At 47.1% G+C, this 25,500-nt stretch overlaps 1 protein-coding gene across 1 annotated transcript in view; it reads left to right on the top strand.

Moving 5' to 3' along the window:
- The window catches only part of SHANK3 (SH3 and multiple ankyrin repeat domains 3), a 353,875-nt gene that overhangs the window by 20,949 nt on the left and 307,426 nt on the right, over positions 1-25,500 (top strand). Inside the window, exons 2-3 of the mRNA XM_035569314.2 lie at positions 12,262-12,465; positions 16,237-16,308. Coding sequence (XP_035425207.2) covers positions 12,262-12,465; positions 16,237-16,308 — 276 coding nt within the window. The remainder of the gene's footprint in view (positions 1-12,261; positions 12,466-16,236; positions 16,309-25,500) is intronic.

A 25,500-nucleotide genomic window follows, 5' to 3' on the forward strand; every position in this document is an offset into this window, starting at 1 on the left:
AAACTCTGCAGTTGCTGATAGAAGAAAAATGCTATTTTTTTATAACTGGGAAAAATATGGAAGTAAGGTAGTCAATATAGGCCCTTCTAAAACTATTTAACTTAATATTAACTTCAGTTTATTTGACAACTTGAAATTCCTTTCTACGGCAGAATTTTTATTGCAAACATGATAATATTGTTGAAGTTGCCATTTGTGAACCTCGAGGCCTTGGTTGCCTGGGAACAGTCAAGCTTTTGGGCTGCTGTTGGGAGGCTGCCAATGCTCAGTGTGTTGGACAAATACTGGCTGAATTGATCATCAGAGGAGTGGTTAATAAATTTATCAACGTTGTCATTATTCTTTTTTAATTAAAAGCCATGGAGTAGAGGAGCATGCCTCTTCCAGCATCAGCTCTTGCCTGCCAGCTGATGCTGCTTTAAGTGCCACTGCTCACAGGGCACTCAGGATGCTCCCCTGCGAAGAGGCAGGAGGGCAGCTGGAGGTGGCAACCCTTTGACAAGTGCAGTTCAGCTATGGGAGTTTTGTGAGGGTCCCTGCAGAGCCACTGCAGGGGTCTGCACCAGGACCCTGGGCACAGCAGCCCCGCACCTGATATCTCTGTAACAGAGGAGAGCGGGGCTGTGCCAGCCCGAGTACTGCCTATACCTTTTTGTAGAGGTGCAGTCCCTCTGGAGCATCTGGAGCTCAGGGCAGAGGTGGGCAAGGAGTCAGTAACAGAAATGAAGAAACAAACTGAATCAACAACGTGAAGTGTTGGGGATGTTTCACAAAAGAATGGATCAGCAGGTGAGTGCTGAAGCAAACTGATTAGAAAAAAACAACAAAACAGTAGGTAATTATTGAAGGAATTTTAAGTATGGAGCAGATGAGTAGGTAGTAATAATGTGTATTTTCACTCAAAACAGTTATTAAATCAGGGAAAAGAGATTAGCAAGAAGGATTTGTTGACACTAAAGCTTTTGCTAAGGATGTCTTCAATGTGGAAAGTTAATGACCAATAAACTTATATGTGGTATAGTAGTTATACTGTTAATTGAAAACAGGAGAATTGAACAGCTGGAAAATAATTTCTGATAAGATTTAACCATTGCATTTTTAGAAGTTCATGTCTCCCTAATCTATTTTCATTCTTTAATAAGAAAGAATGGATATGAGAGATGACTGAGAGGATTTATCAAGATTTCAAAGTAGCTTGATGAAAACACCTCTGAAATGTTTTTAGAAGTTGCATGTGGAAAGAAGAGTTGGAATGCCCTGAATGTCAAGTGAAGAGATTGGCTTGGGAAAGCACAGAAAAAAATGATGAATTCTTGTCTTCAGAGGAGTTTGGTGAGGTGCTGAGGGGCAGGAAGGAAAATACCTCAAAGTTTGTTCAGAGTGTTAACAAATTGAAAAGGAACATAGAAAAGTAGGCAGCATGCAAGTTTGATGACACTGGTTTCAGGCCACCGGCATCCATCTGGGTCTTGTCTGGAGCGATAGTCAAAACTGTGGCTCTTGGAGCTGCAAGAACAAATGCTGGAGGGTTGGAGCAAAGGATGGGCACACAGTGACACCTCCCCAGAAAACTTTTCCAGCCTAAACCAACAGTTAGTCCAGGGGCTGGGCCAGAGGTGTTGTACTTGATAACCCTGTCATTGATGTCTCTTCCAGGAAACTGTAGTATTGTATTTTAAACTCTCTTAGTGCTTGCAGGCTTCTCCTCAGAGGGGCCTCCAACAGCTGTAGGAATGGCTACAAGGACTGGCAGAGACAAGCACCAAGCCCTGACTATGGCCTCCAGCAACCCTGTGGGATGGAATGGGACACGACCAGATGGGGTGACTGGATAGCAAATGGCTTTGCAGGAAAGCCCAAGGGACCCCAGAGGCCATCATGACCCAGCGCTGGCAGCACTCTTGGGCAGTGAAGGCTGAACTCATCCTGGGTGGCAATGACTGATGGCAGTCAACAGGTGTGGGCAGGGATGGCTCCCCTCCACTCAGCACTGGTGAGACCCATCAAGATACTGGGGCCAGACTGGGCTCACCAGCCCAGGCAGACATTGACGCAATCCAGCAGGTTCCATGGAGGCTGCTGAGATTCTCAGGACTGAGGTGCAGGAGGTAGGAGGAAAGGCTGAGTGGAATTTTCTTAGACCAGGGAGAAGAAGAGACCTTACTGCCATCTGTGACTGTCTAACAGTGTGGGGAGAGGCGACAGAGCTGGGCTCCTCTGGGAGTGCCACGATGGGACAAGAGGCCCAAGATACAGCCAGAGATGTCATCCTTCCCTGTCAGGAAATGCCCTCCACTGGAAGGAGGTGGGACGTGGACTGGAGCCTTGAGAAGCCATGGGGTCTCTGTCCTTGGAGATGCTCAGCACTTGTCTGGCCAGTACTGTGCATCCTTTAACGGGTCACCTCTGCTTGAGCAGGGCCAGTTTTTTCCAGGACTCTTCCACTGACATAAGTCTGTGACTCCCTGCTGCAGGGCTCCACAGGTGAACATGTGTTGAGTCGTAGAGAAATAGCCATTCTGAGTCCAGCTTTGACTCTGCCAGTTTCTCTTATTACTCTCCCAAGTTTTGTTTTGAAAGACTTCACTGTTGGTGTGTGGAAGTTAGCGCAAGTTAACAGAACCAATGCAGTTGTAACTAACAAGGTATATGTGCAAAAGTCTTGGAGTTGTAAGTATGAAGAAAAAGGATCCAAACATGAAACTGTGGATCTGGTCATTGAGATCTTTGTAAAACAAGTGAAGTAGAGAGTGGTCCTAAATTAAACCAAGAGTTACTGTTGCAATTAGAGTCAGATCTGGGTAGGGTGTTCTGATTGGGTTAAGCTAAGCAACTGCTGATACACAATGTTGATTTGTGGTTATGACTGTGTGAGTGGAGGTACCTGGGAGACCAGTTTGGAGTCGATTGCCAGAACCCTGCAGCATGCCATTGAAGGACCAGCACGAGTGTGTCTAATGAAGATGTCCTATCTGTTTTCTTGTCTTGTGTTGTTTGCATCAATTCCCAAGGAAATAATACCTGTTTATCTTTTCCATGTCACTTTTGGTGTTCTCATATTCCTTCTCAGTCTTCTTTTTCCCAGACTGAAGATTCTTGTCTATTTAGTTGAGCTTCATATGGATGCTGCTCCAGGCCATTGATCATCTTTCCCTCCCTTGTCGGCACCTTTCCCACTTCTGGTGTGGCCTTTCTGAAACAGGAACCAGGACTGCACGCAGTATGAGGACATGGGTATACCAAGGTCTTCTGATGCAAGTGTGCTTCCAGCTCCTTTGGTAGTGGTCTCTGCTGTTCTGTTGGACACCTGCTGAGTGGTGCTCCGGTGAGGTCATAGGTCTGCTGGCCACAGTCAGGTGAGAGTCAGCTCAGAGCCTGTCCTCATCTGCACTTTTACCTGGGGCTGATCTGCGCTATTCTTGAGCCATTTGGCTCTGAGGTCCTTCTGCTGGGTTTTACTGTCAGCTCGCAGTTTTGCCACACCGAATGCATTAGTTCTTGCCTCAAAATTTGCTTCCCCTTCCCAGACCATCCCAGACCTGTGAGCAGCACAGGCAGTGGTCAAAATCTTGTGAGATGCTTCTGTGAAAACTGGGGTCTACTTGTGTATATTGGGTTTACGTGGCAAGGTTTTGGTAGTGGGGGGCTGCAGGGGTGGCCTATGTGAGAAGAATCCAGAAGCTGCCCCATGTTAGATAACGGCCACTTTCAGCCAGCTCCAATGGGAGCCGCTGCTGTCCAGAGACGAGCCAGTAGGCGATGTTGTTTACACCTCTGTAAGAGCATATTTAAGAAAGGGAAAAAACTGCTGCACAACAGCAGCTGGGAGAGCAAGGAGTGAAAAACAGCCTTGCAGACACCAAGGTCAGTGAAGAACGATGGCAGGAGGTGCTCCAGGTGCTGGAGCAGAAGTCCCATGGTGGAGCAGGCTGTCCCCCTGCAGCCCATGGTGTACCACACCAGAGCAGTTTTCCACACTGCAACCCATGGAGGATCCCACAGTAGAGCAGGTGGATGTGGCCTGGAGGAGGCTGTGGCCTGTGGAGAACCCCACCAGAGCAGACACTGGGCTGGAGCTGCAGCCCGTGGAGAGGAGCCCATGCAGGAGCAGGGGGTCTAGGGGGAGCTGTTGATCATGGGGAACCTGTGCTAGAGCAGTTTACTCCTGATGGATGGACCCCATGGTACAGACACGTATTGGAGAAGTTCTTGAATATCTGCTGCCTGTGGGAAGCCCGCACAGGATCAGTTTGGGAAGGACAGCATCCCGTGGGAGGGACCCCACGTGGAGCAGGGACAGAGAAGGGACTGAGAAGGAGTGGCGGAGACAAAGTGTTTTGGACTGACCACAGCCCTCATTCCCCCATTCCCGTGTGCTGCTTGGGGGGAGGAGGTGGAAGAGGGTGGATGGGGGGAAGGTGTTTTTAGTTTGTTTTTGTTTCAAGGGCTGGAGCACCTCTCTTATGAAGAAAAGCTGAGAGAATTGGGGATGTTCAGCCTGGAGAAGAGAAGGCTCTGGGGAGATGTCATTGTGCTTTCAGTGCTTAAAGGGGTCTTATAAAAAAGATGGAGAGGGACTCTTTACTTGGGTAGATAATGATAAGACAAGGGAGAATGGTCTTTAAAAGAGGATAGATTTAGTTTACGCATTAGGAAGAAATTCTTCACTGGAAGGGTAGTGAGGCACTGGAACAGGTTGCCCAGAGAAGCTGTGGATGCCCCATGTGAGAAACAAAGTTGTGTTTTTGCAATACAAGGTGTTTTTGCAGTGGAAAATTCCACTAACCTTGCATATTCAAAAGTGATTTTGCAGCATAGCTGTGGGGAGTATGTTAAGCAGATAAGGGGAAGGTCCTACTGTCCCAAAATAAGGAGAATAGCTAAGAAAAACAGGATGAGCAGTACGAAATCAGTAAAAACAAAAATCACGGGCCCTCTAGTCATGAGAGAAGAAGGAAAAAAAGGAAAAGGAGAAATCAACGTTTGGTCAAATAAAATTGTACACATGTGGTATAGAAGTGCGTCAAGTAGGTTGTGAACCTGTAGTACTCAGACAATGAGGAAACAGGGGAGAAATCAGGTGTCGGGTAATACGGAATATAAGGTTATGATAAACCTTTACTGTGCACTGATGCTTGCAGGATGCCCGCCATTGCAATCACGAATAAAATAGCTTCACAGAAAGTCCTGTCTGAAGAAAGTTATTGAGATTTTTTCTCACACCCCATACCTGGAGGTGTTCAAGGCCAGGTTGGATGGGGCCTTGGCCAACCTGATCTTGTGGGTGGCATCCCTGCCTATGGCAGGGGGGTTGGAACTAGATGATCTTTAAGGTCCCTTCCAACCCAAGCCATTCTATGATTCCATGACTCTATGATCTTTGTGCATCCCCTCTACCTCAGGATATTCTATGATTCTATGAAATAAGAGCCTGAAAAGCTCCAGAAGGCCAAACCAGTGGTCTTTCTGACCCTGTATCAGTCTCTAGCAGTGGCTAAAGGGTATCGCATTTAGGGAACACCTGAAGCCTTGTCTCTTTCTGCAGTCCATTCCCCCCACACTCTTGTTTTAACAAATGGTGGTTTAGGATGTTAGCCTATCAAAACAAATTACGTTTTAATTCATTCAAATGCACAATTTTACGGGTAACTAAGGACTAATGCCAGATCTAGAAAACAAGGAGATATGTATTGGAAAGAATGTGGGGTTTGACTGCCTGAAAGGGGTGGAGTGGTCAAAGTAAACTGAACCCAAACTGCCGCATGCTTTATTGAAAACTGCTAATGTGATGCCTGGAGATAGAAGAAAGTGGACAGTGAGTTGAAGTGAGGACAGTATTTTATAGCTGTATATGACAGCTGTGAGACAGGTGCTGGAATATTGCCTCTGGCTCTGCATTCTGCAATTTAAAAAGTATATTTAAAATTAAAGAGGGTGCTGAAAAGAGCAACAAAAATGATTTGAGATCTGGAGAAAATGCATTATAATTTATACACACTAGTCTCTTCAGCTCACCCTGAACAAGACTAAAAGGTGACTATGTTAAACAGGGGTTGCCAGTGCAGCAAGACACAGTACTAAACAGTTATTCAATATCACAGATAAAGATATAACAAGAAATAATGATTGGAAGTTTAAACCAAGGGAATCAAATGAGAATTAAGACTACCTTTTATCATTGAGGATGAGTATTGGACTTATTAATTTACCCAAGGAAGGAGTGCCTTTTCTATCATATGTGGGTTTTTTGTTTATTTTTTAAGGGATTCTTTTCAGGAAACATAGCCAAATTGAAGTAATTCAGCTGATTATTGTAGTTAATGGTTGAAACTTGCAGGGTACTGGTATATTGCTCAGAATAAATGATTTAACAGGCTTTCTTGGCTTTACATTTGCTGAATCAGAGGGCATGTTGAATGTGTGCTGCAAAGGCAACTACCATATGCTATTTTCACTGGTTTCATCCATTCCCTAGTCAAATTTGATTTCATTTACTCCTTTATACTGAGAATTTCTTTACCAGTTCTGCAAGTGTTTATTAGGACCTTTCTACCCAGGTACTGTTTCTCTATATTGATGCTGGATGAACAGATCTTACTCACCCTTCTGTAGAAGAAGCTTTACTGTATGTGGCTTTTGTCTGCCCTAAGCAGAGCTAAAGCTTCTCAGATCTTCATTTTCCAACTGCTCACAAGTTAGACAGTAGTTTGTGGTGTTTTTTTTTTTTTTTTTTTTTTTTTTTTTTTGTGTGTGTGCATGTGTGTGTGTGTGTGTGGTTGTGGTTGTGATGGTGCAGTGAGCCAAGCAGGAAAAAGTTCCAGGTCTCTGAAGGAAATACTCACCTCTTTAACCTATTTTGTGCTCTTTGGTTGGACCTGCTGATCCCAAACTTTTTTGCATTTCCTTTGCACTGTCTTTTCTGTATGAAGAGTTCAGCAGTTGGATGAAATGGGCTGGTGATTTTGCTCTTCAGCAGCCCGTTCCTTGCAGGTGGTTAATAATAAAGCTGTTGTAGCTTTGTGTAAGAGGGAGCTTTTGCCTGAACCACTCACTTAGAGTTAATCAGGTGCTGGATCTCTTTAAACATTCATTTCAAGCTGTGTTTGTATCAGAGGCAGCTGCTTCTCTGAAAGCAATGATGGAGGGACTATAGGATGGAGATGGTTGTCACTGTCAGCACTGCAGAGAGGTTGTAATATGGGGTCTCTTGGACTTTTTTTTTTCAAATAGAAGTAACTGTGGATAGCTTCCTACCCACAAAGGATACCAGAGGATGATACAACAGTCAACAACATCCTTCCAGACTGGCTCACAAGCAGCAACCATTTTGCTGGAAAACTCAGTGAGCCAAAATACTTTATCTACAGCGTGGAACTCTGCAAGAAGGGCTCATACACCAGCCACCTTCCTGCTGGGAGCTGAGAACCTCCCTCCTACTCTTTATCTTGTTTCCTCTTGGTGGAGGCAGCTTCTCCTAGCATGGTGTTCCAGCACATCAGATGGCAGGGCCAGAGCTTTCCTCAGGAGGTGATCTAAGCCCCCAAATTCCTGTTGTTTTGCCAGCATACACATTGCTCTGTAAGCTGGTCCCAGTCTGTTCACCACCACCATCCAGCGCACAGGAAACTTGTGCTGGCTTCTCTTCTTCTCCACTAAAATGCAGGGTGGTTGTTGCTCGGCCCAGTTCCTGCAGAACCCAGCTTCTTCCTTGGCCTATGTTCCTGAAGCAGAAAAGCTGCAATGGTGATGTCCATCCTGTCCTGCAGTTTCCTGGCCAGGGACTGTCTCAACCTCTGCCCATCTGTGAGTAGGGGCTGCTGCTGGCTCCCTGGCTGGTGGCAAACTGAGACTGCCACTGGTGGCAGTGCCCCAGTGGCTCCAGTGGCAGTGCTGTCTTGTGGCTCTGATCCATCTCCTATGAGCAAGGCCAGTAGGATCCTGCAGGGGAACGAGAGGAGGCAGGGGATTAATAATCTCTGCCCCACATCACAGCAAGAACTCACTGCTGAAACTGCTGCTTAAGGGGATAGGCTTTTAATAAATCAGAGGGAAAAAAATTACTTATAATTGGGAAAACCAAGTATAGTCTTTTAAGTAAAGGTGAAAAAGATACCTGGGCTTGTTTGTTTTGTACCTGTTTTCTGTTCCTGTGACTTGGTCCCAGTCCCTGCATCAGAAGGAGCCACTGCCAACTGGGTGCAAACCCTGGCTGGTGCAGCGGGGTGCTGTCTGCCCCTCTGGGATGTTTCACTTCTGGGTCTGGGCTCAAGTCCAGTGCACTTGTCCCCTGCAGACCACTCCATGCCTTCAGTCACCTTTGTCATCTTTACCTTTCCTGTTTCTGTTTTTTCCTGAAAAGACAGAGTGATCAGACCCACACGTGATGTAGAAGATCTGGATGTGCTGCCAACTGAAGTGTTGTAACAGCCTTCAGCCTACATCGCATCGGCTCACATCCAGGCATGTGCACGTGACTCTGCTAATGAACACCTCCGTGTCAGGAAACCCGCCTGGTTAACCTTAACCTTTGTTTACCATCTTCCTTGTTGGTTATTCCAAAAGAATACTTACTTGCTTTTGGCAATCTAGTTTATGGCAGCAAGGGACATTGTTGAAAGCACTTTGGAAATACGAGTGTGTATTGGGTAAGCAGGCCAGCCTTGCTCTGGCAGCGTGGGTTCTCTCCAGGCTCTCCTTGTAGATGGGAGGCATGTCTCTACAGAAAGTAAGCTGTTCTCTCAGCAGTGTGGATGCTTGTCCAAGTCCTGTCCGTTTCCCTATCAGAGAGGTCAGTCCTGTGGGACCCAGGGCACTGTGGCACCCAGTGGGATCTCAGTGCTTCCTGCCTCAGCTCTGCTCCCACTCCAAGGACAGTTTGCACACCATGGTCAACACTGTTTCATCAGCCTGCTCTTGAACTTGTCATGCTCCTGTGCCTGCTGGGGAGTTTTTGTCACCTACCTATGAGTCCCTGCATGTTGGCAGCTGTAGCGGCAGCAAGGAGCCTGTCCTGTTGCCCATCCTCACAGGAGGAGCCCAGGGACTCTTCCTGGGATGACTTCACACCACAGTCACTTGCCAGCCTCACCCACTGTCCATCAGACTCCCCACTTCCTTTGCATTTGCTAGTTTTTAATGCCTTTGTTACCGTTGTCTTTTTGCATGTGGTTTGTGCTCCCTTCTGCTCTCATTCAGTGGTGACTCCATTTTCCAAAGGAAATCTTTTACTTTCTATAGCTTCCCCTGCTCTGTTGTTTTGGCTACTCTGTCTTTCTCTGGGACCTCTTAGAGACCATTTTTCTATTTTTGCCATACATTTGTTCAGAGCTTCTAATGTGATATTATGAAATATATTCCCTGCTGCCTGCAAGCACGTTACCTTTTCAGCTGCTTCTTTTAATTTCCTTTCAACTCTTTTTCATTTTTGTGCATTTCGATGAAAAATTTTAGTCTTTTTGCTGTTGAATATAAGTTCTTTATTGTCATTATTGCAGGGTGGCTCCTGAATAGATCTTGTCTGTCATCCTCTGTGGTGCTGAGGATTGAATCTGAAGCTATGAGCTCTTTCTTCCTTCAGGAAGGAGTCATCCATGCTGTCTAACTTGCAAAGCTGCATCGTTTTCTTTCAGGAGTTGTTTCTAAGGCTTTGATTGTTGTATGACAAAAATTATTGCTAGTGACAGTGAACCAAAGTGAGCAGCTTGTTCTGAAAGCTGCCTCCAGCCTGTCCCCATCCAACTTGGTGCAGGGTCATCTCTGCAGTGTCTCTGTGTGCTTTCCCGGGTTCCTTATGGGGACTGGTGCAAGAGCAGTGCTCAGCATCCTGGCAGGAGAGCCTGAGGAGCAAAGGGGTACCAACCTGCCTTTCTCCTACAAGCTTGGGGCTGCACGAGACAACTGGTTTCCTGATTCCTTTTAAAATTCTTGTTGGCTTGAGTGTCCCAGCCCTTAGGGCTGGAAGTTATTCCTTCCTGCCTGTGTCAAGTGCTGTCTCAGGGCTGGATGTCCCTGTGCCCGCTGTGGCAGGGCCCTGTGCTGTTTGAGCTCAGCACCCCTTTCCTGATGGAGGTGGGGATCAGTGCCTGGTGTGGTGCTTGTGGCTCAAGCAGCTGAACATTTCGTGCTCTGTCTGGGATCAGCCAGGTGCTGATTTGGGAGCTGCCATGGCTGTCCTGGCTGTGCTGGTGGAGATCGATGAGTTCCCTGTGAAAGAAGAGTTGGAGAAGCCCTTGCTGCAGTGTCTGCCTGAGCAAACTGAACACAGAGCGGCTTTCTGCTGTGGATCCATGCAGACTTCAGAGTTAAGGCTGTACAGAGAGATCCTTTGCAACCGTTTGGCAGGCGTTGGTGGGATATTGCTCCTGGAGCGGCTGTGCTGCATCATGGAGTGGAATAAGCATGCTTAGTTTCAGGAACTCTGATATGAGAAAATTATTAATACATTTAATGGTATTTGGAAAAACTGAGACATTACACTTTAAGTAGTGGGGTTATGGCCACAAATGGCAAGGCAACATTTTGACCTAACAGCGGAAGTAGGTATTTTTTTCTTTCCAATTTCTGACACTGGTTAATGAAACACACTGCAGGATGGAAGCTGTTTTCTCTCCTAAACAGGAAATGTTAATACTCTCCGGAGTATGTTTTTTGCAGTGTAAAGTTTGATATAAAATTCACTGATTTTTGTATTGGGATGTTCCTTCAACCAGCACTTGTGCTTGTACATATGTGCATATCTGTCAATTGCTTTTTTTCCATTAGCCACATATTTTTGTACTGAAAAGCACAATTTGACAGTGAGGAAGAATCCTAGAGGCTAAGTAAGCATGTAGGAAGGTATAGATGGTGATTTTTTATTTAGGGGTCCCTGAAAGAATGATACATGTTCTGCTGAAGCACAACAGAGCTGACATCTCACAGGTTTTGAACTCCTGATGTCTCAGACCACCAAGTGGCTGCCTCTTCCTTAGTACCTGCTTTAGGACAACCACGTGTTGATAAGTATGTTCACTTGCTACTGTGGTCAGCAATAAAATAGATAACGCTGACCTCTGTTTGCAGTACATGGCTTGCTGCCAAGTGCAAGTTATCCTTGCCTGAGAAAAATGAACTGTAACATCAGCTCAGTTGCTGTGTTGCATGGTGACTTCTGGGTGGTGATCGGGCCTGGCATTGTGCAGTGCAGCAATGGTGCTCTGCTGCCTACCACCCTGTGCCTCAGCATGACCATTTGCTTTTCTCTAGGCAATGCTGTTTAAATTAAAAAAAAAAAAAAAAGAAAGCTCACGTTGCCTTCCAGCACAGAAATCAGGAGCTCTACGTGGAACTGACAGGCAGTGATTTTGAAACAAAACACTGAAACAATACCAGAGACTTTGTTCTCCTTGCCCAGAAAGCGTGGATGGGGTGGAAGAGCAAAGAAGGAGGAAAACCAAAGTAACTAGAATGAGGAGAGGTCAAGGGCCAAAAAGCAAAATCTGGGACCTGGGAGGGGAAGCTGAGACCACTGGTGGGGACTGCCTGTTGTGAGCCTGACCTCTGGTGCTGCCAGCGCAGCATCTTCCTGCCTTCCTGCTCCTGGCTGTGAGAGCAGACGTGAAGGGCCTGTGGTTCTGCAGCCAAGACAGCCAGGGTGCACGGCAGCTGCAGAAGACACAGCTTGAAGGTGATGGACTGCGAACACTTGATTTCTCAGGGCCCGAGCAGGGGAAGCTGCTTACAGGACCAGGGAAATTAGCTGCATGTTACAGGGTGGAAAGGAAAAATAGGACTTCGAATGCATGAAGACAGAGTTGACAGAAGACCTCACTGGATGCCTTGCCTTCCTGAAGGGGGTTGCAGTGCTGGCGTGTACTGCTCCTTTTTTTTACACACGTGCAAAATTCCTAGTGGAGAATTCAGTAGACTCCTTACACACTGTCAGAGGGATTTTTAATTAAAATATTGCTATTATACTGTTGTTAGGCCATAAAATACTCTTTGGCACACCTCATTTTATAGAATTTTATAAAATACCAGGTTTGAGTCTGCCCTGAACCCCACAAAATAGGTTGGGGGGGATCTGCTAAGTCTCATTCTTCTCTAATTTTCAACTTTTTTTTCCCCCCTTTCCTCCCCTCCTCTAATCAACTGACATGGAAAAGATTGTGTCTTTCCAATCTCATCCTTCTCCTCACTCTTAGTGTGACTGTTCCTGGGTGTGGTGATGGACTACAGAACCTTAGGGATGCTCAGCTCTAATTGCCCTCTGTCTCTCCACAGAAGTGTCTGCGGTTGAATCCAGATGTTCCTGTGTGGGTCTCCAAGCAGCGCATTCTGTGCACTCTCAACCACAGCCTGAAGGATGTTCTCAACTATGGGCTCTTCCAGCCAGCCTTCAATGGCAGGGCTGGGAAGTTCCTGGATGAGGAGCGTCTACTGCGGGAGTACCCCCTGAATCCAGACACTCCTGTCCCCTACCTGGAGGTAGCTGTCCTTTTTTTTTTTTTTTTTTCCAAATATATGTGTATATCTATATACAGATATAGATATATATGCACACACATATATATATATGCATAAGTATATAGGACTCATGTGATCCCTTCCACTCTAGTCTCCCCAAAGGCATCACAAAAATTAAGCCCCCTTCCCCTTTTTTTCCCCATTTGCCATCAGGAGTGAAAGCACAGAAATTTCTGTGGGTGTGTGTTTACTCACAGAGAATTCATTGAGGGAAAGCTGAGGCAAACGCCTCTGAGTTTTAGTTTTAGTTGCTCTTGACTCTGTCTGGTAGAGAGCTCCATAACATCTGCCACAGTCCTGTGAAACGGCTTCCCTGTTTTTTGACCCTGTTGATCAAAATTTCTTTTTTTTTCTACTGGCACATAACTGTCATGGAAGATTGAAATTACAGAAGGAAAACCATTGGTACAGAAGGAAAAGCATAGGGAGGTCTTTGAATGTGAGGCTGAAGAAGGTGTTTGACATTTTTTACTTTATTTTAATATTTATTTATTTTAATTTAATTTACAGTTGTTCTAGAGGCTGGAGGGCAACTGTGTGCTTTGACAGTAAATGACCATTCCTGTGTGGACCTCATCTATGTGATAAGCATGGAGGATAAATGCTAAGTTTCAAGCTATACTATTTTCTGTTCCAGAAAATTAAGTGGAACAGAAATTAACTGAATTACTCTGTACTGACATTCAATGTAGATTTTGCCCTTGGCTGGGATTCAGGTGAACACATGTAGGTATTTGTTCTAGGGTGACCTGGAGCATTTCTTAGGCTCCATTGACTCCCCACTGACTGTAATGGGACTTTGGTTACCTGCATGTGGTCCTCTGGTTTTAGGGATCTTGTGCTATATTTTACCCACAGAATCTACTTAGAAAGCATTACGCGCTTAAGCTGCATGAACTCTTATAAATGCAAGCGTGAATGCTGTTATTATAACTAATCCTGACTAATTTGGAAAGAAAGTACTGCACAATTTCTTAGTAAACTAACGTTTAATATAGACAAAAACATTTGGAACAACATTAAGAATGCTTGCAAATAAACCTATGAGGTAGTAAATTCCTTAATGTTCTTTACATAGGCTTTAATGCTTCGTTTCTGTATAATTTAGCATAATGTCCATACTTAATGTCTTAGTGCACACATCTAAATGCAGACTTGACATGGATATTTGTTATGTGTCATTTCAGTTCTTCATAACTTGATAAGAATGGTAGCTGAGGACTTAAGAATACTTGTCGGAAAACCAAAAATCCAGAATCCATTTACAAGAAATAAATCCTACGTTGATACCAGTGAGGTTTCTTGAGCCCAAAAGATAAATTAGCCCTTAAGGCTGCATATGAATGTAATCAGATAAACGAGGGTTTGTACACAGCAACAGAAAAATTACAGAGTTAAAAAGCAGGTACCTGTAGTATTTCCCTGGAGAGGTGGGATGCTGGCTCAGTCCTCTGCCATGGAGAGCTGTTGGTACTCCAGATTCCTTTATTGGGATAAAACAGCAGCTGCAACACAGCATGTTGGTGCTCAAGCAGCGGGCAGGGTTCTGCCTGCCCATCTGCTGAGATCCAGTTACCCTCATGTGTGTTCGATGGTATTGACCATATCCCATGTTATCCTACTGGTTGTCATCTACTGTCAGATACTTACCGTCTCATTCATAATGAGGTAGCTATTTCATTTGTATGCCAAACAACACTGTTGTGTTTCAGCCATTATTAGCCATGACACACTCAGTTCATGCACCTTGTAGCTTTGAATGAGATTTTGAAATTTATGTGCCTCCATGTCTTCCTTGCACAAGTCCAGTCCACGGATGAGCAATCAGAGCAGAACTGTTGGGGTGCAAATAGCTTAGGGTTAGCTGTCCACTTCTGCCATGTAGTTTTGAGTGGCTGACGATGGGTTGCACAACTTAACTCTTCTCAGTTGAAGTTTTTGCTTTGCCCCAGGGTGGCAGTTGTGTGCTGTCATTACATCAAAGCCAACACAGCCTGCCTTCCGTCTCTCAGACCTGCCTCGCTGTTTCCCTGCCCTGTAGTGCACGGCAGCTGGGACCAGGTATGCTCAGGAGCCTCCCCAGGGTTGAAGGCTGTGACAGCAGTGGTGGGCAAGAAGCCTAAAGCTGCCCAGATTAGGCCAGTGTGCTGCCCAGGATGCAGAGCTGGCGGCTGGGAGCAGAGCTCATTTACAGACCCTGGGATGTGATGCCAGGGGTGAAGAGGAGCCACCGAAGGGTGCTTGCATGACAGTGTTGGGATGTGCAAGGGAACCCCAACACTGGCAACATCTGCAAGTGACCAACATCTGTATATCAGTGGGCGAGACAGTTTTTACCGGGGAATGATTAAAAAAAAGCTGTGTGAAGAAACATCTGCCCAGCAGTACAAGTTTGTGATAAATTTTGGAATACAAGGGCAACTACAGAAGATTGAAAATGTGCTAATATATTGCCAGCATTGAAAAATAAGTAACTTTAGTCCAAAGATAATTTGATGTCAGTTCCAGCTGAACTAATGAAATGTTGGTGACAGATTAAATTCATAGCAATTCAAAAATTCAGAATACAATTCATGCATTGAAGAAAGATCTAGTCAAAGCCAATTTCACTCTTTAAGGAAATTGTTATTTTGCGTTATAAAGATAACTGTACAAAGGTAACAGCCCCTTGGGAGTACCTGGTTTTGTTCTACATGGTATTCAAATTCACGATTAGTGCTCTTAAACATCAGTAGGACAAGTGCTATCGGCTAACTAATCAATGGTTTAAAAGTGGTTGTCACTGAAATCATCACTGCATAGATATATTTCTAGTGGGGGTTTCTTAAGGACCAACATCAAGCTTGATACGGTTACCCCAGGTATCTGAGTGTAAATGTGTATGAGTTGGACACGATGATCCTTGTGCATCCCTTCCAATCTGGGATAATCTATGATTCTATGAATGAGAAATCACTACTGATTGACTGCACCAAGTCTGGCAGACAATATAACAGTGTGGATGGCACTCTAGGTCATCTGGTAAGTAGGACCCATCAAAGTATACTGCTAAGCCAGCCAAGTGAAAAACATAAAGGGACAAGGCTTTCTTGCAGATGAGGGGCTCTGATTTCAGAAAACAAAGTTTCTGAATAAAATGTTGAGTCTTTTGATCAAGAAACCTAACATTAATTCCTAGTGTGATGCCATGGCAAAAAAAAGTGATCCTGTAATTTTTTGATGTGTACCCTGACAAACAGTGAGTTGGTTTCAGGAGTGGCTGGGGTCAAGAGAGTGATATTAGAGCAGTGTGGGGGCCATAGGCAGTGTTCTTGAAAGGACATCAGCAGAAATGATCTGAGAACAGAAGAGGAGACCCTTCAGTGAGAGATTTAGAGCTCAGCCTGCTTAAAGGAAAATTGGCTATAGAATACTTGTGTAAGAGCTTTCCTGGGGAAAACCTCTCTGTTCTTAGAGAGATCCTGAATGAATTGGGAAGAAGCAGAACAAAGCCCACACTTTTGGAAGCTGAAGCCAGACAGATTCATATGAAGAACTTGTCAGAATCTCTTTACTGAGAAAAGCAATCAACTATTAGAACAAATTATGGAGGAGAACAGTGGATTCTGTATCTGTTATTTTCAAATTTAAACTGAATGTCTTATATGTAAGACTTTACTGGAGCTGCTCAAGAGCAATTTGATGCTGAGTATGTTTTGTTCATCTCATATCTGACATTCTCCCCTCTTGCAGTTCCGGTACAAAAGGCGTGTGTACACCCAGACTTTGCTGGATGACAAGCAGTTTGCCAAACTCCATACAAAGGTAAGGCTGGAGTCTAGCCTGTCAGCTCAAAGCCCTAGTAGCATGTTCAGCACCAATGGTCTGTCCCGATGAGCTGTGGTCTGTTACAGAGAGAGTACCAGGTCTTGAGATGTTTCAGCCTTCCTTGCTTGCCAGAACACAAGTCGCTCGTGTAAGCGGACTGGTGCTTGCCAAAGTCTGGGGTGATTTAGATGGGGGTGCAAGCTGAAGGACTCCACTGAGCTGTGGTGGGGTGCCTGCATAGGGAGGTCCATGCACTGTGTACGTGTGCTTGTGGATGGGTATCTAGTTGGACTTGTCTCTGCTGGAGATCTTGGGGCCAGCTTTCCACAGGGTGGTAAGGCAGAGGTACACACAATGGGCCAGTTCAAGAGAAACTTTGTTTGCTGGCCTGGGTAAGTGACTAAATGCCTGGGGAGTACAATAGTGTGCATTGAGGAGTATGCCTTTCCCTCTCCCTGCCAGAGGCTGCTGCACGCCTTTGCCTTGCATGCAGGCCATTGTCTTGTCCCTGGCTTTAACCCACGCATGGTTCAATCCTTGTGTGGAGAGTGTTCTTGGTCTACTGCATCCAGGGGTTGTGGGCAGTGATCGAGGAATGTGTAAAAATTAGCAGTGCAGGAATTGATTGGGTCTTCCAGATGTTTGAAGGACAGTGAGTGCAGTAAGGATGGTGCTTTTTGCATGCATAAGTGTTTTCTGGGAGGGAAAGTGCCCCCTCTCTCCCCCCCGAACCCCCAGCTCTCCAGGCTCTGTGGACAGAGACACCCAACCCAGTACCACCTGTGGGTGCTGCAGAGTCAGGGATGCTGATGGTCACTGGGCCCTGACCACACGGTAGCTGGATGTTCTGTCGCATTGCACTTTACCAAAAAGCTGCAGTGGTTCCATGATGTCATTTCTTGTCGAAGTAGCTAAAACAGTAACTGTGGAGAGGTCTGGGACCATCAAAGGATTTCTGTTGCCATTAATAATTGTACCTTAAGACTGCCCATGGCCTGTGGGGACTGTGTTGGTTCCCTGGAGGCCAGGACCAGTGGCAGATGGGAAACCACAGGCAGGAGGAGCGAGGCGGGCTCCAGCAGCACAGCTGGCCCTCATGCAGCCCAGTGGCTCTAACATGTTTGGCAGCATTTGCATAGCTGTGTGGTGTGGGGACACCCTCAGTGACCGTCAAACTTGTCCTGTTTTCTGGGAGAGTTCATAGAGAAGTGGGGCTCAGGGCAGGGAGCGATGCCATGGAAGAGATCCTGGGTGTGGCCTGTGCACGAAGGAAAGTGCAAGGAGGCTTTAAAGTTCTTGTTTAAGGAGGACGTAGGACAGGGTGAGATCCCCAGGGCTCCCTGCTGGGTCCCTTGTGGCTGTACAGAGCTACAGCTCCACGGTGCGGTATGGCTGGCTTCCTGACTATTTTTGTTTTGCCCTCTGACTCAATGTGCACAGTTGCCAGACAGTCAGCTGTAGTGCTTAGCCACTTTCCTCTGAAAGCCAGCTGTTCCAGGAAACACAGAGGAGGTGACCAGGTCTCAGCAATGCTGGCTGTGTGCCCGAGCTCTCTGCTTCCTCCTCAGCCTTCCCAGCAGCCTGCTCAGCCCCTTTGCATAGGGCTGCTGTGCGTTGCTCCTGCTGCAGGTCTGCAGGCTGGTGCCTTGCTCCTGCTCACACGTGCTCTGTAAGAGAGGCAGAAGAGGGTTGTAAGTTTTCAGTTAACATGTACAGCAGCAAGAGCTGAGTATGGTGGAGCTACAGGCGTAACACAGAGGGAACAAAAGTTTCTCCCAAAGGACGTGACCTACCATAAAGATTAAAATCTTCCTCATGGGAAGAAACAGGTCCTCTGTCTTCCTTTAGCAGAGCTGCAGAAATGAGAAACAAAATGCTACTAGAGTTTGAATTTGACTCACGAAGATTAAAGTCATGAGGTTTCTGTCTAGTGGCATAAGAATATCCAGGCAGCAAATCTGGAAAGCTCTCAGCATCTCCCTGGCGCCAGGAAACATGAATCACTTCTGAGCTTTGCCAGTGGGAGACTGCATTTCCTAGAGGGAGGGCTGCAGATGCCTGTGACAGGGAGACCTAAACGGCAGCATCTGAGGACATCCCCTAAGACTGTATAGTAGCCATAAATAAGCTTTATTAAATATTCACGTAACCTCTCTGCTTTAATGTCTGCTTAAAATAACAAATCTCCTTCATGTTGTTTCTATGTTTTTAAGCTGTCTTTTGCCACTAAAATATGGCATCCAAATGAAATCTTGCATCTGTGCTCCCCTTTTATTTCCATCAAGAGGGTGCTGATGCATGTTTCCCTTGGCTGGCATTTTCCAGGAGCCCACCGTGGGCCGTGAAGCTCATGGGGATGGCAGAGGAGCCCTGGTGCTGCCCTGGGGCTGCTCCTGTAGGGCTGCGGTGCAGGGGTGGGTGAGCAGGAGACATGCTTGTGCCAGCTGCTCACTGGGGCAATGACAGTGCTGACAGCCAACAGCAGCAGCGTGACTAACTGCATGGCGCAGCTCGGCACTGATTGCTGGGAGAGGGTGAGAGCGAAGAGCCTGTGCAAGCCACCCTGTGGGTGGCTGGAGGATGAGAGAGGCACAAAGCAAGGGGGCACATGGGCTCCTCTTTAGGGAGGTGGATGACTGAGCGGAGGGAAATCTGGCAAGCTGCTGGGGACCCCATGCCTAGAGTGAAGAGCACGGTACTGCCTGCTGCTGCTTATGTGCCAGGTGCTGCCGGCGAGACTGGTCAGTCCAGTGCTATGACACTGACCCTATGCAGGGATGCTCAGGGGGCTGGCAGCGAGGCAGGGCTGGGGTGGGGGGATCATCCCTGTAGCAAGGAGGTTTTGTTGGGTCAGCTTGGAGTGGTTGACCTGTCCACAACTGCAGGCGTGTACAAGTTACTCTTACGGATATGAGTGGGCTGTTGTGGGTGTCTCTTCTGCTTTCAGTGCTCCTAGGGGCTGATGCGTTCTTCTGGGAAAGCAGATGCATAGCACCGATCCCTGTATGGAATGGTGCAGACCATGCATGTGTCTTGAAGCATGAGGATGGAATTGTTTCCATATTATTTGTAGTGAGGCCTAATCTCTTGGGTAGTGAATTACTGGTGGGATTGTTTTTTTTTGTTTGTATGTTTTTTTTTTGTTGTTTTTTTTTTGTCTTCCCTGAGATGCAGTAATTTAAAGTACCGTGAAGAATTAGATTTAGGTCTGATGGGATGGTGGGACTGTGCCTCAGGCTGTGGTATATGTGAAATCTTGAGACCTGTGGCTAACAGGCTCATCTGAATGAGAGTAAAGTACAAAAACATTCAGAGTTTAGAGTCTCATTGTAGGTAGCAGGATATCCTACCTGAAACTTTAAATGCTCTTGATGTATGAGTCTTAACTGACACTTTAAAAAAAAAAAAAAAAAGCAACTCCTTTTGCATGCCAGGCGACTTGTTCTAAGAAGTGGGGAAGCTGATTTCTTGGACTGGCAGCAATAACAAGGTGACTTGGTAAAATCAGTCAGTCAGCTTTAATCTCTTATACCTTTTGGGATCTGAAGGCAGTGACACTTACAATAGATTTTTTTTTCCTCACTGAATTGCAGTAGACAACTTTGAATGGGAGCGCAAAAAAATGCATGTGATAAAAGGGCAATCCCAACATCACAGAATCACAGAATCGAAGGGGTTGGAAGGGACCTTGAAAGATCATCGGGTCCAACCCCCCTGCCAAAGCAGGCTCCTTAGAGCAGGCTGCCCAGGTAGGCATCCAGATGTACCTTGAATATCTCCAGAGAGGGAGACTCCACAACCTCCCTGGGCAGCCTGTTCCAGTGCTCCGTCACCCTCACCATGAAGAAGTTCTTTTGCATGCTGGTGCGGAACCTCCTGTGCTCTATCTTGTGGCCATTGCCCCTTGTCCTATCCCCACAAACCACTGAAAAGAGGTTGGCCAAATCCCTCTGTCTCCCACACCTCAGGTATTTATACACAATGGTAAGATCCCCTCTCAGTCTTCTCTTCTCCAGGCTGAACAGACCCAGGTCTCTCAGCCTTTCTTCATAGGGAAGATGCTCCAGGCCCTTTATCATCTTTGTGGCCCTCTGCTGGACTCTTTCCAGGAGATCCCTGTCTTTTTTGTACCGGGGAGCCCAGAACTGGACACAGTACTCCACGTGAGATCTGACCAGGGCGGAGTAGAGGGGGAGGATCACCTCCCTTGACCTGCTGGCCACGCTCCTTTTAATGCACGCCAGGATCCCATTGGTCTTCTTGGCCACCAGGGCACACTGCTGGCTCATGGTCAACCTGTCGTCCACCAGGACCCCCAGGTCTTTCTCCTCAGAGCTCCTCTTCAGCAGGTCATCCCCCAGCCTGTACTGATACATCCGGTTGTTCCTTCCCAGGTGCAGGACTCTACACTTGCTCTTATTAAACCTCATTTGGTTTCTTCCTGCCCATCTCTCCAGCCGGTCTAGGTCTCGCTGAATGGTGGCACAACCTTCTGGTGTGTCAGCCACTCCTCCCAGCTTCGTGTCATCGGCGTACTTGCTGAGGGCAGGCACTATTCCCTCATCAAGGTCGTCGATGAAGATGTTGAACAAAACCAGACCCAGCACCGACCCCTGGGGAACGCCGCTAATCACAGGTCTCCAGCTGGACTCTGTGCCACTGATCACCACCCTTTGAGCTCGGCCAGTCAGCCAGTTCTCAACCCACCTAACTGTCCACTCCTCTATCCCACACTTTCTCAGCTTTGCTATCAGGATGTCATGGGAGACAGTATCCAAAGCCTTGCTAAAGTCAAGGTAGATGACATCCACTGATCTGTCCCCATCTACCCAGCTGGTGATGTCATCATAGGTAGAAGGCAACGAGGTTGGTCGAGCACGACTTCCCCTTGGTGAATCCATGCTGACTACTCCTCATAACATTCTTCTCTTCCAATTGGTTGGAGATGACATCCAGAACGAGCTGTTCCAACACCTTTCCAGGGACAGAGGTGAGACTGACTGGCCTGTAGTTTCCCGGATCCTCCTCCTTGCCCTTCTTGAAGACTGGAGTGATATTGGCTATCCTCCAATCTTCAGGCATCTCTCCTGTTCTCCAGGACCTTTCAAAGATGATAGAGAGCGGTTTGGCGATCACCTCTGCCAACTCCCTTAGCACACATGGATGCATCCCATCAGGACCCATGGGTTTGTGTGCGTTGAGCCCACTCAGGCACTCCCCAACTACCCTCGGGTCAACCACGGGGGAGCCCTCCATTTCCCAGCCCCTTTCTCCCCCCACCTTGGTCAAGGAGTCCTGGGGGGGAGTCCTTGAAGCAAAGACTGAAGCAAAGAAATCATTCAGTATCTCCGCGTTCTCAGCATCTGCCGTTACCAGTACACCCCCCTCGTTCAGCAGGGGACCTACATTATCCCTAGTCTTCCTTTTACTGTTTACATACTTTAAAAAAACCTTCATATTATCTTTTATCTCTTTTGCAAGCTTCATCTCTAGGTGGGCTTTAGCCTTCCTCGTTGTGTCCCTGCAGGCCCTGACAACACTTCTGTACTCTTCCCAAGAGGACAGGCCCTTTTTCCACGTTTCATAGACCTTCCTCTTCCTTTTGATCTTATCGATTAGCTCCTTGCTCATCCACGCAGGTTTCCTGTCCCCCTTCCCTGATTTCCTCCTCTTAGCGATGCATCGATCCTGAGCTTGGAAGAAGTGCCGTTTAAATGTAGCCCAGCTCTCACAAGCACTCTTGCCTTCTAGCAACCTAGCCCAGGAGATACTTCCAAGCAGGTCCCGGAAGAGGTCAAAGTTGGCTCTTCGAAAGTCCAGGGTAGCAATCCTGCTTTTAGCCTTACTTCTTCCACCAAGTTCCATCTTGAACTCCACCATCTTGTGGTCGCTGCATCCCAAGCTGCCCCCAACCTTCACATCCCTAACAAGCCCATCCCTGTTGGTAAGGACAAGGTCCAGAAGCACCCCCCGCCTCATCGTCTCCTCCACCGCCTGTGTCGGAAAATTGTCTTCAACGCATTGTAGGAACCGTTTGGACTGCTCGTGCCTGGCTGAGTTGCTTGCCCAACAGATGTCTGGATAATTGAAGTCCCCCATGAGAACCAGCACCCGTGATCGTGAGGCTACTACCAGCTGTTTGCAGAAGGCCTCATCGACCACGTCCTCCTGATCTGGTGACCTGTAGTACACCCCCACAACAGTGTCTCCCATAGCAGCCCACCCCTTAATTCTCACCCAGAAGCTCTCCACTTGTCCTTCACCCTCTCACAGGTGGAGCTGGGTACACTCTAATTGCTCCCCCACATAAAGGGCAACCCACCCCCTCGCTTCCCCAGCCTGTCTTTCCTAAAAAGGACATAGGCCTCCATGACAGCGTTCCAGTCATGCGAGCTGTCCCACCATGTCTCTGTGATTGCAATGAGATCGTGGCCCTGCGACCGAATGCAGATCTCGAGCTGCGTTCATGTCTACAAATGAAACGTTCATGTTTACAAATGAAAAATCTGTGCAGAAAAATCTTGGCATTTACCAAAATGTCCACGAAGGACATTGTGTTACCAAAAGAAATGGGGTATTACCACCTTGAATGGGAAAGAAGCAACACATTTAAAGCAATTATTAGCAGTATGACTGACATCAGTGTAGATAGGAAGCATTAGCTGTAGGCAGTGATCTTCACGTGCTACAAATTGTACAATTAGAGAAGACAGCCAGCCCAGGCATGGGCATGGGACAGGGTGTGTGTAGGTAGCTGGGGGAAGGAGCAGTGAGAGAGCATCAGCTTGGCAGCCAACGCCAGCAGCAGCTCCACAGGTGACTGCCACCAGCTTTTCTCTAGGTGCTGGTGCATGAGCAGGGCCATAGTGATGTGGAGGGGATGGTGGCAGAGCTCCAGGGAGCAGTGGGATGTGGGGGATGTCTTAGCCCCACATGAACCTGGGAGCAACCACCATGGCCATGGTGATGCTGGGAGGAGGCATGGGGGCAGGCAGCCAGGGCAGGCTGTGAAGGACCTCGGGAAGAGCTGGGCCACTGGCATTTGGTATAGGAGTGACCAAGTCTGCTGGTGTGGCATGCACAGCTGCCTTCTTTAAGCCCTTTTTAGGGAGTATCAGTGTATTGTCCTGTGTGGTATTCTCCAGGAGAAGATGGGCTGTCAGCATTTTGGTAGCTGGCAGAGCAGCCATGTGCATACCAGCCTGGGAGCTTCCATTGAGGTTATGGTATCATGGTGCTAGCCTGTTTGCGTTCCTATTTAAAATGTTGTCATATCCCTGAAAATCCAATTAGAGAGCCAAAGGAACTCGTTAATGTCAGCAGTAAGTGCTGGACAGTGAAAGGACTTGCCATGAATAGACAAGCAACTGTGCAGGTGCTGTAAAACAGCACTAACTCCTGGGGCACCATGTGCACTGTGCCTTCTGCCTGTCTGGTAACATTAGCTGAGTATCACCTGGTGCAGGCTGGAGCCTGTGCTGCCTCAGCAGCACTCGGAGCAGCACACCTGCAGCATCCCTCATGGAGGTGTGTGGCCTGTGGGACAGCAGGTGCTGCCCCCAGTCCTCTGCTGAGTGCTTGCCCCTGCCACAGCTTGGACCTTGGGCCAGAGCATCCCTCTGCAAGCTGTTGGTCCCATTCATGCTGGGAGTGCTTCAAAAGGGGTTGGAGAAGCACTGAGCAAACCTCGGAGATGATGTTTAAAGATTCTTGTTGTGTGCAGTGAAATTGATTATCTGATGTTTCTGTGGGAATCAATGATGTTTGCTTGCTGCTGTCTGATTGCCTCGGTGAGAACTTGTAAAATGGCTGGTGCAAGGGAGGACCAGCTTCTTCTGGTGACTGTGACCCCACGTCATCTGCCACGCTCTGAAATGTGGATGGTTTGTCTTAATTTTAGCTGCTGTTCGGAGCAAGCCAGGCCCTGAGGAAAGATTAGGCTTTTCTTGATACTAAAATTGCTGGAAACATCAGCATGCCTTTGGCGTTAAGGGGATGTTTTGTCTCCACTCTTGCAGTGCGGCTGAGCACTTGGCTTCCTGTGCGCCCAGCCTGTGCTGAATAGTGAGTGACAGTTAGAATAATTTCTCTGCAGAGAAGAATATCTCATTTATTTTCTTTCATTTCTATTCAAGAGAGAAAGACTTGTTCCCTTGCACCAGTTTCCTCTCAATGAGCTTTTATTTTCTGGAGGGTGTTGATTTTTCTTGTGGTTTTGTGCTAATGAGAGATAATGGGCTGAACACAGTGTCCCAGCAGGATGACTGGGACTGTGTCCCTTCCCCAGGAACTTTCCTGATCTTAACCTCAGGCTTGCTTTTGTGAACACGCCTCAGACTTGCTCAACAGTCATCTACTGACATAGGGTGTTTTGGGTAATGATGTGGAAATCAAGCTGAAGCACAAGGGAGAGGTGGCAGAGGTTTGAGCAGAAGCCCCAGTGGCTTCCCAATGGTGGGATAAGGGCAGAGCCAGGTTTGGCTCCTGTCTCCTCTAACTGGGCTCCTCCTTTTCCAGAATGAGGGCAGGGTTCATGGACAGCCTGCAGGAGATGCTGGGGGCGGTGATCTAAGCTCCACTGCAGAGTTTTGGTAGAGACCACAATGGCCCCAGTGCTGGGATGGGAGGGTACTACCTGCCTCAGCCCCTTGTGTCCATCCCCTGCTCTCACCTGCTGCTGGCCTGTGCCAAGACATTGGGAAATCTATTGGACATCTGATGATAAGACAAGGGGCAACGGGTACAAGCTGGAAGATAGGAGGTTCCACTTAAATATGAATCACAGAATCACAGAATCATCTAGGTTGGGAGAGACCTCCTAGGTCACCTAGTCCAACCACAGTGAGGGTGAGGGAACACTGGAACAGGCTTCCCAGAGGTTGTGGAGTCTCCGTCTCTGGAGACATTCAAAACCTGCCTGGATGCGTTCCTGTGTGACCTGATCTAGGTGTTCTTGCTCTGGCAGGGGGATTGGACTAGATGATCTTTCAAGGTCCCTTCCAATCCCTAAAATTCTGTGATTCTGTGAAATAGAGACACAAAATGCCCATTAAATCAGCGAGGGGCAGCCATACGCTAGTTTAATTTTATTTGCATAAGTTCTTGTTGTGTCTTGCTTTTTTTCTCCCCAAGGAAGGTTTCCTTCATGCCTCTTAGTATAGTCATTCAAACACACTGATTTGAAAATCA

Source organism: Cygnus atratus, chromosome 1, assembly GCF_013377495.2.
Source record: "Cygnus atratus isolate AKBS03 ecotype Queensland, Australia chromosome 1, CAtr_DNAZoo_HiC_assembly, whole genome shotgun sequence".
NCBI lineage: Eukaryota > Metazoa > Chordata > Aves > Anseriformes > Anatidae > Cygnus > Cygnus atratus.